The 14,565-nt window shown below is 37.4% G+C and overlaps 1 protein-coding gene across 1 annotated transcript in view; it reads left to right on the forward strand.

The window, feature by feature from the left end:
• psmd12 (proteasome 26S subunit, non-ATPase 12) overlaps positions 1-14,565 on the forward strand; it is a 38,270-nt gene that overhangs the window by 19,095 nt on the left and 4,610 nt on the right. The window contains exons 5-9 of the mRNA XM_043715060.1: positions 1,295-1,399; positions 2,932-3,081; positions 3,783-3,917; positions 6,260-6,372; positions 13,425-13,599. Coding sequence (XP_043570995.1) covers positions 1,295-1,399; positions 2,932-3,081; positions 3,783-3,917; positions 6,260-6,372; positions 13,425-13,599 — 678 coding nt within the window. The remainder of the gene's footprint in view (positions 1-1,294; positions 1,400-2,931; positions 3,082-3,782; positions 3,918-6,259; positions 6,373-13,424; positions 13,600-14,565) is intronic.

Raw genomic sequence — 14,565 nt, forward strand, 5'->3', positions numbered from 1 at the left:
GCAGATCCAAAGTTGGACTGGTTAGTCATCTCAGGACCCGTATTTCAGGGAAGAATGTCATCCTGTCTTAAGACTGCTTTAAAAAGTCCGAAGATGTGTCAAAGAAATAATGCCTACCTTGGCATTTTACCGAATATCTTGAATAGTACTGTGGACCTTTTGTTTTTAGTTTACTGTTTCATCCAAAGATGTCACCTCCAGCAGTGCAGCACTTCTTTACTGTAATTAATATAGATTATCTTAGAGTGGTTCTTGCACAGACACCGTTAACTTGAAAGCAGTTGTGCTGACTTGAGACCAACCTGACGCCGAGGAGAGGAGAAACATCTTTTAAAAATTAACATGAGAAAGCCATATATGAATAATTTTCGTTGTGGTATTTATATTTTGTATGAAGAAAATGAATAACTTTTTTCCTGGTAATAAGCTTGCTTCTAATTTTGAAAAGATTTTACTAGGTTGCATAAAGAGAGATTCTTTTCTTATGAACTTTCCCTGTCACAGTATTTGCAAACTCTTAAAGGCACTACCAACATAAAAATCTCATGGATGCCGGCAACTCGATAAGATTTTATGCAATTGACTATTTTTGTCACATGAGATGGAGATTGATTATTTATTCGTTCTGTAAGCAACATAGCTAAAGTTGCATGTATTAAAACCAATTTTACTATTCCTTAACATCATTCTTACAATGGCACATCTGGAAGGCAAACATATTGAGTGAACCATTTGGTCTATTTGTATAGTAAGCTATCTCAGGCCCTTCCGATCAATTAACTGTTGTTTGCAGGGCCAGCATCAGTAAACATGCCTGTATTCTTGCCTTGCCTCTCCTTTCTGAGAGGTGTTAAATCAAAGCTAGGATATTGTTGCAATGCTTCTGTATAATGGTTGTTATCTAGTTATTTTTGTTGATGTGATCTGTCATATCCAATGTAAGCCAACCAGAGAATCCACAGGCATACTATTCCAAACACAAGTGCTTTGTGTCAGAAGTTTTAAAAACTTTCATTTGCCTCATACACATGAACTGATCGATGGTACTTCCTAGTTTATAAGGCTTATTGAGCTAACAGACAAGGAAAAAATCTAAATAATTGCAAACCATGTTGCTACTCTAGATTTTGAGCAACGTTTTAATCAAATCCACATTAGGTTCTGACAGGTTATGCTTGTGACCTCCCTGATTTGTATTGTTACATTTAAAACATATAAAACTGTTTTCTAGGCGAGTAGAGAGCAAATCAAAACCTAAAAAAGACTCATCCCTACAACCTGTTTGTTTTTCCAGATTTATGTGGAAATTGAACGTGCTCGTTTAACCAAACACTTGGCGATGATAAAGGAGGAAGCTGGGGAGCTGAAAGAAGCTGCTGCTATTTTGCAAGAGCTTCAGGTGAACATTAATAATATTTTAAGTTTGTAAGAGGTTCTTGTTTTTAATCATTTATGAGGATTTCCTGAAATAATTAGAATAGTTAATTCCTATGTAACAAGGAGATAATTTAAATTGCTGTTGGATCAGATCCAAAAAAGCCTTTTCAGTTCAGACTTCTGTTTTGTAATTTCGGATTCATGTTATAGCTTGAACTTGATCAGCAGGGATAAAAAGTAACTTTCTCCTTTTTTGCGACTTTTACCCCTTCATAAAGAAATTGTGACATTGATGTTGACTTGTACATTTGACTTTGGATTTATTGTTTAATGAAACAGAGCAAAATGTTATACGTATAAATATCTTGTTCCTGTCCCATGAAGTTGATTGTCAAAAACATGAGTTTCCTGTCAAAGCATTTTAGCTTATTTATGACAGACATGTCAACACTTTTTTTTAAAATCCAGTATGGCATAGTTTGTTTTTCTAATTTGTTCAAGGGATGTGGGTGTCACTGACTAGGCTAGCTTTATAGCTCATCTCGAATTGACATACAGAAAATGGTGATGGTGATTTGCCTTCTTGAACTGCTGCACTCCTTGCAGTGTAGACTCCTACAATTCTGTTATGAAGGGACTTTAAGATTTTGACTCAGTGATGTGAAGGAATGACAGCATATTTCCATGTTTGTGTGGGAAACTTGTAGAATGAGATGTTTCCATTCATCTTTTGTCCTAACCATCAAGCATTCCTCCCTGTCAGAATTCTGCGGGCAACATTCCCTCTTCGACTTCTTGTCCATTCTGCCATCACTCTTATCCCCACTTCTAACAGCTGCATTCCATACAATTGCAGAAGTTGGAAAGCTTGCTCGTTCTACTCTTTCCCCGTCAGTGTGCAAGCCCCGAAACGCATCTTCCATGTGAAGCAGCACTTCTTCCACTTTCAATCTCTTCTTCTGTATTCACTTTTCAATCTGGTGTCCTTTACATTGGCAAGACTGAATGCAAACTGCACTTTCAAGAAATCACTTTGCACTCAAGCTAACATTTATGTCCTGTTCAATCTACAGTGTTCCAACTAAACTTAACACACACTGGAGGAACAACACCTCATTTTTTTACTTAGACACAGTATTACCTCTAGGACTCAATATTGAGCATGACCTTCAGTCTTACATTTATCATACGTTTTGCAAACCACCACTCCCATCACGTCTTGTTGGCTTTGCTGGCAGCAGGTGGACCTATTTTCTTGTATTAACACCTATCATTTAGGTCAGTTTTTCACCTCTCTCATTTCTTTGATACTATTAACACATGCTTTGACTTTTGTTTGGAGAACCACTGCAATTTGTTCCACTCATTCCTTCACACCTCTGTGTCTACATCACTCAAAGCAAGGTGTTAATTCTGTGTCTTTTTCCATAGATGCTACCAGACTTGCTCGGTTTCCCTTTTATTTTAGATTCACAGCATCGCTAGTATTTTGCTTAAATAACATTTCCATTATACCTTTGAAAAAAAAGTATCTTTCTGATCTTGAACCAACAGGTCGAAACATACGGGTCCATGGATAAGAAAGAGAAGGTTGAATTCATCTTGGAGCAAATGAGACTTTGTTTGGCTGTAAAGGATTATATTCGAACCCAAATCATCAGCAAAAAAATAAACACAAAATTCTTCCAAGGGGAAAATACTGAGGTAATTGATATGCATTTTGAAATTATATTAATTCATGGATGAAATCACCAATTTGAATATTTCTAAGCTATAAAAAGAACCAGAATTGCTTTTTTTACACTTTGAAACTTTTATTGCAGTGATGGGATATCATCTTCATGTTCTGTTGAAACGTAACATTGAATTCTAAGTTTTGAGCTATCTCAAATTATCATGGTTGTACTGGGTGGGTGGAAATTAATTGTGAAAATTGGAGTGCAACTTTCCTTTAGTTCATTATTTGCAATAACAACATGGATATAATTTTGATATAGACAGAAGGCAAGTTGTATGAAAGTTCAAAACTCAGGTTAGAGGCACTGACAAGGAGAAAATGGTTTTGGCTGAATTGCTAAGAATCGCAAAGTAATTATTCTGAGAGAAATTTGACACCCTCCTTTTTTGGTGGAGACATAAGGAAATTATCTTTCAGGCAGCAGTGGGATCCCTAGTGCAGTAATTTACTTTGAAACAAAGCAGGCTTAATGTTTGTGATCTTTCTGTTTGTGCTGCATTTTCTTATGGCTATATATTTAAATTACTTTCATTTCAGAGTTGGTCTCCATCTGACTAACAAATGAGAAGTATTATCTATGTGAATGATTGTTAAGGCATCACATAGAAGACCATTTTTAACTGAACATACCTGCAATGATGTCAGTGCAGTTTGATATCTTTCACAGGAACTGAAGTTAAAATACTACAACCTAATGATTCAAGTTGATCAACATGAGGGATCCTATCTGTCTATCTGCAAGCATTATCGTGCCATCTATGACACACCTTGTATACAGTCTGAGAGTACAAAATGGCAACAGGTAAAGATCTGGTATTGATTATGCTGGAATATTTTAAGTCGTTGGATGGAAATTTGTTCTTGCACTTTTATTGGTTTGTGAATAATTTGTCATCTTTCAGCTCAGCACTCTTCAAAATGACCTGTTTTCTGACACACAGAAAAATTGAGTGTAAAACTAGATTTTTGCCTATTATTTTTCCTTACAATTCTTTTGACCTTCAGAATTTATCATAGATACACTCATAGATTGTGACAATTGAGAAGTTCATATTAGATATCTGCATCTCTTCCTCCTTCCGTATCAGCCTGATCAGGAAGAGATCGTGCAGCTAGTTAGAGGCTTCTGGTACAGTGATGGCAACATCTGAGGCAACAATTGGTCATTATTTCTGTCTACGTGAACATTTTGATTAGACTAATTTCTGAAAGTATCACATATTGTTGCAAGACAACAATAGATTCTTGTTCTGAGATGATGTATTCCTATTCCTTCGCTTTTCAGTCCATCACTGGGACCTTGGCTGCAAGAATCAAGTTTACCTCTGTTGTTACAACTTTGCCAAAGTTGCAATGTAAAACAAGTTCCATTAATGAATTGCTAATTTGGAACCTCTTGGATAAATGAATTAGAGGTTTTATAGATTGCAATCTCGTGAAAGAAAGATATTCTATAAACAAAGTTCCTTATGTTAAAAGTAATGCAAGTTATTGATTTATGTTACATGACAAAATAAAGTTTACAATATATTATTTCTTTTGTGAGTGCAAATCCTGTGATTCTGTGAAATGAATATGAATGATCCTTTGTTAATATGAAATTATGTCAATAGTTTGTATCTTTAATTATGTGAATAATCATATTTCAAAAAGTTAAAGATTCCTACCATCCTAATCTACCATTTCTTCCCTACTCCTCCATAATTATTTAACAATAATGCAAAATCTTAATCTTGTCATCTCTTGAAAGATGATTGCATGCAGTTGCTTTCTGAAAATGTTGATATGCTGCTGTTCAAGAGGAAAATAATAGTCAATGGCATTGATTGCAAAATGAGTCTGTCAACTTCAAGTTAGAAATAGTATGAAGCATCAGAGTGCAAGACAACTGGAAGAGAGGGGGGGGGAAGCAAAGTAAAACAAAATGGTGGTGATGGTGGGAGAAGAGACCAGAAAAGCCAAAGATTGACTGACCCACAATACATTTGCAAATGTAGTTTGTCAGTTGCAAACTGGTAAATATTGAAGCTGTCCCAACACCTTGCTGTTTATTTGCTATGTAGTGTTAATTGCTTCCTGAATAATCACTTAATCAATGTGATTTGGGAAAACAAATACTTTGGTATTAGCTTTCATCAAATCTAATTATTAGTGTTGTGATGTATAAAAGCATGTTTGACAGAAGAATTAAAATGAATATTCTGAAGTTAGTTAACCTCTCTAATTATGCATCACTCAAATAATGTTCCGGATTTACATGAGATTTTGACCAGGAAATCCAATGATTTCTCAAGCTAAATGGGGGTCTGGTCAGTTAAAGTTGGAAAGGGATGTACTTCAAGAATATATATTGAACGAAACCTTTCTGAAGAAGAGAACAGCTGTTTTGTTTCTACCTTTGTCTTTTGAAGCAACCAACTCTAATAAGCAGAGACATTTAGTGTCTGAAGTGCCTGATAATTGTGGGATTTCCTTCATTCTAGTTAATGATTCAATATTTAACAATTGTACAGTTAGCAATTGTAATTTGTATTTGAAACTTAGCGAAGTAATGCCACTCCTGCATTTTGCAAGGCTGCTAATTCATGTGCAGAGATTATCCGAATGAGATGGGCGAGCACTATTTTGTTCGGATAATTGATTTCCTCTGGGGCTCGGAATTTTCTGTGAAACCTGCTGCCACAACCACAACCCCATGGTGCCTCAGCAGTAAGACTGCTGCTGCCTTTGTGGGGTAAGTCTCCAAATAGCCCGGGCTAGGTTTCTTTTAAGATATATTTTTGAACTACATGCCCTTCCAACTTGAACTGCATAAGTCAATGTTGGAGAGATTATCTGGGGAAGGGGGGGCTTAGGGTTCGAACCCCAGGGGAAGTGTGGGAGGAGAGAGAGGGCAGGTGGTCAGTCATTTAGAGACTGTGCCTGTACTGTCCAGGACTGTTCCCGGAAGCATTTCAGTTTGTTTTTTAATCATTGTACCTGTAAACAAAAGACACTACAGGGTTGAAACAACTCTTTGACGTAATGTTTCTATCCGGACCCTTCAGATGATCTGATATTTGGATAATTGAGGTTTCTCTAAATGCTGTGTGAATTTATTTAAATTTCTTACGTTTCAATTTCCCTTATTTTATAACACTCCAGGCTTTGAAGAGTGTCGTTTTGTACGCAATCCTGGCACCCTATGATAATGAGCAATCTGACCTCGTTCACAGAATTAGTCTGGACAAAAAACTTGAAGAGATTCCAAAGTACAGGTATGATGAAGTTTAAAATGAAAACAAAATAAACACTATGATTGCATTATCAACACGTTCAGATTTTGAGTTACTTTCTCTTCTTTTTGTTTAAGAATAAACTGAGTTTCAAAAAAAGAGTTGGCACTGCCTTGGTGAAAGAGAGAACCTGTACAGTTCGTATCTTAAGAATATCCCTAAATATTGCAAAACACTAATTAATTGCTTCGAAAATGCAGCTATAGTACTTTAACAAAAACCAATACAACAGACACTCTGCATAATTAGGTCCCAAAAACAGCTAAATAAAACAATTAATAAATATCAGTAAATCAGACTTTTGACGGTATCCAGAACAATGCAGTCTGCTTGATTTGGCACCACATCCACAAGCATCCACTTCCTCCACCCCGATGTTAAGTAACAGCAGTGTGTGCTGTTGACGAAATGCCCGGCAGAAAAATCCTCAGACAGCACCTTCCAAACCCACCACCACCTCCACAGAGTAGGACCAGGACAGGAGGTACATGGAAACACCACCACTTGCAAGTTCTCGCACCATTCTGACTTCCTGTTGCTGGGCCAAAATCCTGGAATTCCCTCCCTCAGAGCATCGTGGGTGTATCCACAGCTCATGGACTGCGGCAATTCAAGAAGTTGCTCTTAACACCTTCAAGGGCAACTGGGAAGGGTAGTAAGTGCTGGCCAGCCAATGATGACCATGTCCCACAAGTGCATTTTAAAAAAAATTAGGGACAGATGTGTACAAGCTTAATTTTGAAATCAATTTAAATTTTGACAATTTTACATTTAAGGAAATAAAGAAAAAAGTTAAATATTGTATGAATTAAAATGCACTTGTTTGTAATTTTTTAAAAAAAGATTACTCTTGGAGAACTCCTGTGTTACAATTTACTGCTTCTTTAGAGTAATTAATATTTTTAATGGGAGTAAGTAGTTTTTGAGTTGTAATTGCTCCATTGGGAAAAGTTAAACCTGATCTTAATAGAGGAGTTGGTGGTTTGTAAACTATGCCAGCTTTCAGATCAAAGTATGCACACTGGTTGAAGAATGCCAGGTGTTAGTGTGAAATTCTTTGAATCCAGTGGAATTATTTTACATGTTTTTCAATTGCTTTGGCGAAAAGATGCTGCCTACAATTATAATAATTCAAAGCTGTGGTTATTCAACCTGCTGCACCATTAGATATGATTATGGCTGATTTTGTTTGCACTCTGAATTCCATATTTCCATTAATACCAATCACCTATTGATTTCCTCGCTTAACAAAATTCTATCTAACTCGACCTTAAAAATACTCAATGACCACCCCCTCTATTACCTTCTGAGGCAATATTTCATAGTCTCTCAATCCCCTCAAAGAAAATATTTCTCTTTATCTCTGGCCTAAAAGGGCGCCCCTAACTTTTTTTTAAAGTATCCTCTAGTCTTGGACCTGCCCACAAAAAGAGAACATCCATGTCCACTTTAAGACTATTAAAGATCTTATGCACTTCAATCAAATTATCCCTCTCTCTTCCCATTTCCAGTGAAAAGAAGCCCAGCCTAAACAAGCATTTGTCATAAGACAACCTGCTCATTCCAGGTAAATTTCATTTACTAAACCAGCTCCTGAACAAACCCCAATGCATTTACCTCCTTATTTGAATAAAGACAGCAAACCCATACAGAGATTGAGATGTTTCCCCTATTAATCTAAAGCTTAACCTTTTTTTTTATTCAAGTATGCCTGTAACAATAGCCTCCTTAATTACTTGCATACTAACTTAATGTGACTCATGCACAAGAACAGGAGAGAGTGAGAACTGCAGATGCTGGAGATCAGAGTTGAGAGTGTGGTGCTGGAAAAGCACAGCAGGTCAGGCAGATCCAAGGAGCAGGAGGATCGATGTTTCAAGCATAAGTATATTCCTGATAAGGGCTTATGCCTGAAACATCGATCCTCCTGCTCCTCGGATACTGCTAGACCTGCCGTGCTTTTCCAGCACCACACTCTCGACTCATGCACAAGAACACCTAGGTTTCTCTCCACTTCAGAATTCTGGATTTGTTTTCTGTTTAAGCTGTACGCTTTTAAAAATTGCTATTCTTGCGAAGAAAACAATTTAATTTCCCACATTAAACTCAATCTGCCAGGTTTTTGTTCCATTAATTTAAATATATTGGTCTGCATGGTTGTTATGCCACCTTCACAACATTATTTTTTACTTGTCTTTCTGTCATCTGCAAATTTAGTTACCATAACTTCATTCTCCTCATCTAAGTCATTAATATGAATTGTAAAATCTTGAGGGCCCAGCACAGACACCCATGGGAGTTCATTTGCACAAGCTGCAAATCTGACAAATACCCATCTGTATGCTTTTTCTTTAACTAGTCTGCTAATCTTCTATTCATATTAGTGTGCTACCTCTTACACCATGTGTTCATATGTTGTCCAGTAAGTGTATTTTGTTAAATACCTGCAAGTAATTAGTTAAATAGAATTTCTCTTTGATAAAACCATGCTGACTCTTTCCAATTATTTTGAGTTTTTCCAAAATCTCAGTTATATCCTTGATGATCAATTCTAATAAGTTCTGTGATCAATATCAATCCTGGTATGTAATTTCCTGTTTTCAGCCTGTGTACTTTGAATAGAGGGAGTTATACTTGCTACTTTTCAGTCTGATGGAACCTTTTTTAAAGTCCAACATATTTAGAGAAATTAACACCAACACATCTTGTATCTCAATACTCACCTTACACTTCATCAGGACCTAAAGACTGAGACCAACTCTCAACTCCATCAGTTTGTTCAGGACTACTTCTTGGGTGGTTACATTTGTGCGCAATTTCTCTTTTCTTTCAATTTCCAAAAAGGTATTCCTGGGCTTTTATATCTAAACATTTATTCATACATACTCTTAATTCTTTATTACTATGAATTCCCCATTCTCACTGTCGAGTTCAAACATTCACTTTACTTCGTACTTGTTAGATAGCTTTAGAGAATCTTGCTAGTTGCTTTACATTTCTAGCAAGTTTCTCCTTGTGCTCTAATTTAGCCTCTTAGTCATTCTTTGCTATTTTTAATATTCTGACATCTGACTTGCAATATCTTCTCTGTGCAGTTATGTCCTTTATTCATATGTTTGGTGCTTTCCTTAACTTGAGCCAACCACAGGTGGTGAGTCCTTCTCTTGGACTTTATAGAAAGAATATGTACATACAAATATGCTGAAATATCTCAATATCTACCTCTACTTCTCTACTGATCTATCTCTTAAACTGAGTGAAGTGATCTGGCTAACTTTCATCTAGCTTTTAAGGTACTTAAGATTAGCATAGCTTAACTGCTTCTGAACTGGATCAAGCCATTGTTCATTGTTTTTGTGTCCTAACTGCTGCTTGTCGAAATGAGAGTGCTTTGGAGTTAGTTGAAAACATGAAGTTTTAAGAGGTAAATGGTAATTAAACTTAATTTCAGGGCTAATTTTCAAACTAAATTAGTTCTTTAGTCTCGTAACTTAAACTGCTCTGTTTGATTGTTTTAATCACATTTATGAAACAAGAGTCAGATCAGTCACACTTAATGAAGCTGGTTAACTGAACAATTGGTTTGATCCAGTTCACAGGCATTGCTTTTGGGACCTATAAAAAGGAGGCAACTTCAACACTGCTTGGTTAGACAAGAGTGCTTTGAAGTTGGATGAAAATAGGATGTTAGGTGAGATGGGAAGTGGATGATGTTGAAAAACTGAGTGCTGTGCTCAGTTTCATTCTGGGCAGTTCAGAAAGTGACACTCTCAACAGACAGTTTGTGAGGGATTCCTGCTGGGTTTTTTCTTACAGTTTCTAAAGCATAATGTACTAGCTTAATAAAGCATGGGACTTAAGTTTTTTTTTGAAACGATGGAAGGTCTGTAGCGTAGTTACTCCTTTTAGCGGAATTTAATTAGCATGATCTTGAGAGAAGTCATGACAGGAGACCTCCGATCCAAGGTGTGCTCGTCTTGCAAAATGTAGTCATCCCTGATGACTGTGATGACTGTCTGGCTGCAACTACCAGCTTTTCAGAGCAGGGACTCGAGGAAGACTCACTGTGGAGCATCCATGATGCTGAGAATTTTGTGGAAATCATGTTTAGCCAAGTGGTCACAACGCAGTTGAGGATTACGCTGGCAGAAAGGGTATTGTTGATCATTAGACAAAGTAAAAGGCTCAGGATGGAAGTGGGGGTGGGGGGGGTAGATTTTGCTGAGGTGGAGTGGGCAGGACTGCTGAAAGATAAATCAGTGCTAAAGCAGCAGCAGGTGCTAACAAGTGAGATCCTTAGGGCAGAAAGCAGACATGTTCCTCCCAAAGAAGAATTGTATAGAGAAGATTAAACCAAAAAAGAAAGCTTATGACAATCATAAAAAACTGAACACTGAAGATAACCTAGGGGAGTATTGATAGTAGAGGGTTCAAGTGAAAAAAGAAAATAAGGAAACAAAGAGGGGATAAAAAATATTAACAATATTTTAAAAAATATTGAATTATTTGAGAAAGTGGTGGGGATTGAGGGTCTACATGGATTTTAGTAAGACATTTGACAAAGTCCCACATGGCAGACTGGTCAGAAAAGTAAAAGCCTGTGGGACACAGGGTTATGTGTCAAATTAAACTCAAAGTTGGCTTAGGAACAGGAAACAAAGTGTAATGGTCAGTGGCAGCCCTTTTCAACAGAAAGCTGTTTCATGTGATGTTCTGCAGAGCATAAATGTTGAGATCACTGCTTTTTAAAAATAAATTAACGATTTGGACTTGAATGTGGGGAACACAATTGGGAAAATTTGCAGATAGCACGAAAATTGGCAGTGTAGTGTATAGTGTAGAGGATGGCTGTCAGCTCCAAAATGATACGAGTGGGTGGGAAGGTGTCAAGGTTTCAGCTCGAAGTGAGGAAATGCATTTAGGGAGGTCAAACACTAAAAGCAAATACATTTTAAACAATATACTAAGGGACAGGTCAAGTGAGGGATCTTGGTGTGCAAGTGCAAAGGTACCTAAAGGTATCATTACAGGTATATAAGCTTGGAAAGAAGCCTATGGAATGCTCTCCTCCATTGGCATAGGTACAGGATGTAAAAGTAGGGGTATAATGATGCTGGTGAGGCCACAACTGCAGTATTGTGAATAGTTCTGATCACCTTCTAGGAAAGATGAAATTGCTCTGCAGAGAGTGCAGGGAAGATTTACTGGAAGGTTGCCAGGTCTGAGATTGGAGAGTTGGAGGTGTTTTCCTTGAACAGAGATGGCTGAGGAATGACCTGACTGAATACTCAAAAGTGAGAAGAGTAGCGATCGAGTGGACTGGAGGAACCTGTTTCCCTTGGCAATGTGTAAAAACCATGGGTCATAGCTTCAAGCTAAGTGGCAAAGGATTAGAAGGGATGTGGGGAAAAACACGTGGGTGTGTGGAATTTGCTCGTTGAGTTGGTGAGGCAGAGACCCTAAACTCTTTCAAAAGTACCTGGATCTGCACCTTAAGTCCTGTAAGCTGCAAGGCTATATGGGCTGTGTGAAGGAGGATACAATCAGAAAGGGCATCTGGGTTTCTTAGGGTTGGCATGGACAAAATGGGCCCCTTATGTGCTGTATAATTTCTTTGGTTCTATGGTAAATACCCACTTGATTGCCATTATTTAACTTTCAAATACTAATCTTCGACTCCATCTTCCCCTTTCAAATTGGATGTAAAAGTCAATCATAATATGAGTGCGACTGGCTAGAGGATTCCTAACTATGATGAGGAACTAATCCCGTCACATTTATACAATACAAAGTATTGTATGTCTGGTCACTTCCAGTATACACTGCTCTAAGAAACTATTCTGAAAGCATTCTATGAAGTCTTTGTCGAGGCTACTACTACCTGTCTGACTTTTCCAATTTACAGGTATTTTCTGATCAACCTGTTTTGAAATATTATGATACACCTTTGGATCTGGTGGTACTTGAACTTGGGCCTCCTAATTCAATCGTATGCACCCTAACACTTTGCCCCAAGAACTCCTAAAAATCAAATTTAGATATAAAGCTCTCACAAGGAAGGGATATCTATAGATATATATTAAAACTATGTATCTATGTTAAAATCTTCCATGAATATTACTATGCCTATATCATGAAGACCCAATATTTCTTGTATATTTTTTCCCAATATAGTAGTTACTGTAAATGTTCCACTAATGACCTCTTTCCCCTCTATTCCTCAACTCCACCCAAATCAATTCTACACCTGATCTCGAGTCAATGTTATCTCCAACTATTGCACCAATGCCACCTTTGATTACAAGTGATCCCCTCTGCACCTACCTTGTGGTTTCTATTCTTGACTGTCATTTATCCCTGAATATTCATATTTTGTGTCAGTAATGACTATCGCATCGTATTTGTTCATTTCAGTGTCTGTTATCAATTCACTTGCTTTATGCATGCTGTGCACACTCCAATACAGAGCTTTTGGTTTTTCTTAATATTTACATTTAGCGTTGACTGGTATATTCTTATCCATTTTCTTTCTGTCCCTTCCTGCCATTTCCTGACCTTCATTCTTCCATTTAATATTTTGCTGTCACACCTCCATTCTATTCTTTGATTTGTTGCATTTACCCAAGTTTAATCCCTCACCATCACCTTCTCCATTGTTTGAAACCAATGAATGCACTGACCTTGTAGAGAACATGAAATGAATTACTTATTATAAGGAGCAGAGAGAGAGATGTATGATTTGTAATCCTAGGTTGCAATTGAAGATTATGTACAGTAAAACTTTGCAGACAGTCGGTTCTGCTTTAACTTAGTAGTTCCGTTCTCGTGCAACCCTGTGTTATAAGAAAATCACATAATAGCAGCACCATTTCAATGATGGGGCCGAAATTGCGTTATAACCAATGCACTTTAAAAGCAGTGTCCCTAATTAGTCAATCATGTTATTGTGAATTCGCATCAACGAAATGCACGTTGTTGCAGAACGACCTGTACTTCACTGTCGCTCACAACAAGGTTCTATTCTTGTTTCACAGAGATCTGCTGAAACTGTTTACCACAATGGAACTTATGCGTTGGAGCTCGCTGGAAGAGGATTATGGCAAGGAATTGAGGGAAGAGTTACCTGAAAATGTTTGCACAGATGTTTTTTCTAGCACAGAAGAGGGAAATAAGAGATGGAAGGATCTAAAAAACCGTGTAGTGGAGCATGTACGTGTGTTATTTTTAAAAGTTAATGTCTAAATCATATGTGTTATATTTATTAGAAAATGGGAGCTAAAGCTGCTTAGTGTTCTTGAAAATTCCTCTTTATTCTTCATCTATTTTATGTCCATTAACAATTCTGAATCCATGCTGGTATGTTCCCCTTGGTTGAAGGTGCCCTCATTTTCTTTTCTAACCTCTTGAGACAGACTTAACAAAAGCTTTTTGGCTGAATATTGAATTTCCTTATCCATTATTGAGTCTGTTGCTAACAAGATTTGCTAAATTCAATCCTATTTTTCTCCACAATCCATTCTTAGCAGGCAGACCTATCTCCCATTCGTCGTTTATAACTGATGCAACTGTGAACATGTTTTGCTGTGAAACACTCAGCTACTGTAAATGCTACAGTTCAATTTCTTGCTGCAACTTGAGTAAAATAAATCCAAAATACTCTAACTTTTATCCTGCTGAGTCTCAAATACTAAAGTAGTCCACATTCAAATGCAGCAAACCTGGACAATACGCAGTTTTTAAGAAGGGTCACTGGACTCGAAACTTTGCTTTTTCATCACAGATGCTGCCAGACCTGCTGAGTTTCTCCAGTGATTTCTGTTTTTGTGGATCATATCAAAGTTTGGGCTGACAAATAGCATACAAATAGTAACATTCACCCCACAAGTGCCAGGCAGTGGCTGTCTCCAAAAAGAATGATCTAACCATCACCTCTAGGTATTCAATGGTATTACCATCATTGAATAGCCTACTATCAACATCCTGTGGGTTACCATTGACCAGGAACTGAATTGAACCAACCATATAGTGGGTAGATGAGCATGTCGGAGGCTGCGAATATTGCAGCGAGAAATATATCTCCTGTCTCCCCAAGGCTGTCCAGATATAAGTCTGGAGTGTGATGGTATACTCCCCACTTGTCTGGATGAGTGCAGCTCTCACAACATTTAAGAGGGT

Source organism: Chiloscyllium plagiosum, chromosome 24 (assembly GCF_004010195.1).
Source record: "Chiloscyllium plagiosum isolate BGI_BamShark_2017 chromosome 24, ASM401019v2, whole genome shotgun sequence".
Lineage (NCBI taxonomy): Eukaryota > Metazoa > Chordata > Chondrichthyes > Orectolobiformes > Hemiscylliidae > Chiloscyllium > Chiloscyllium plagiosum.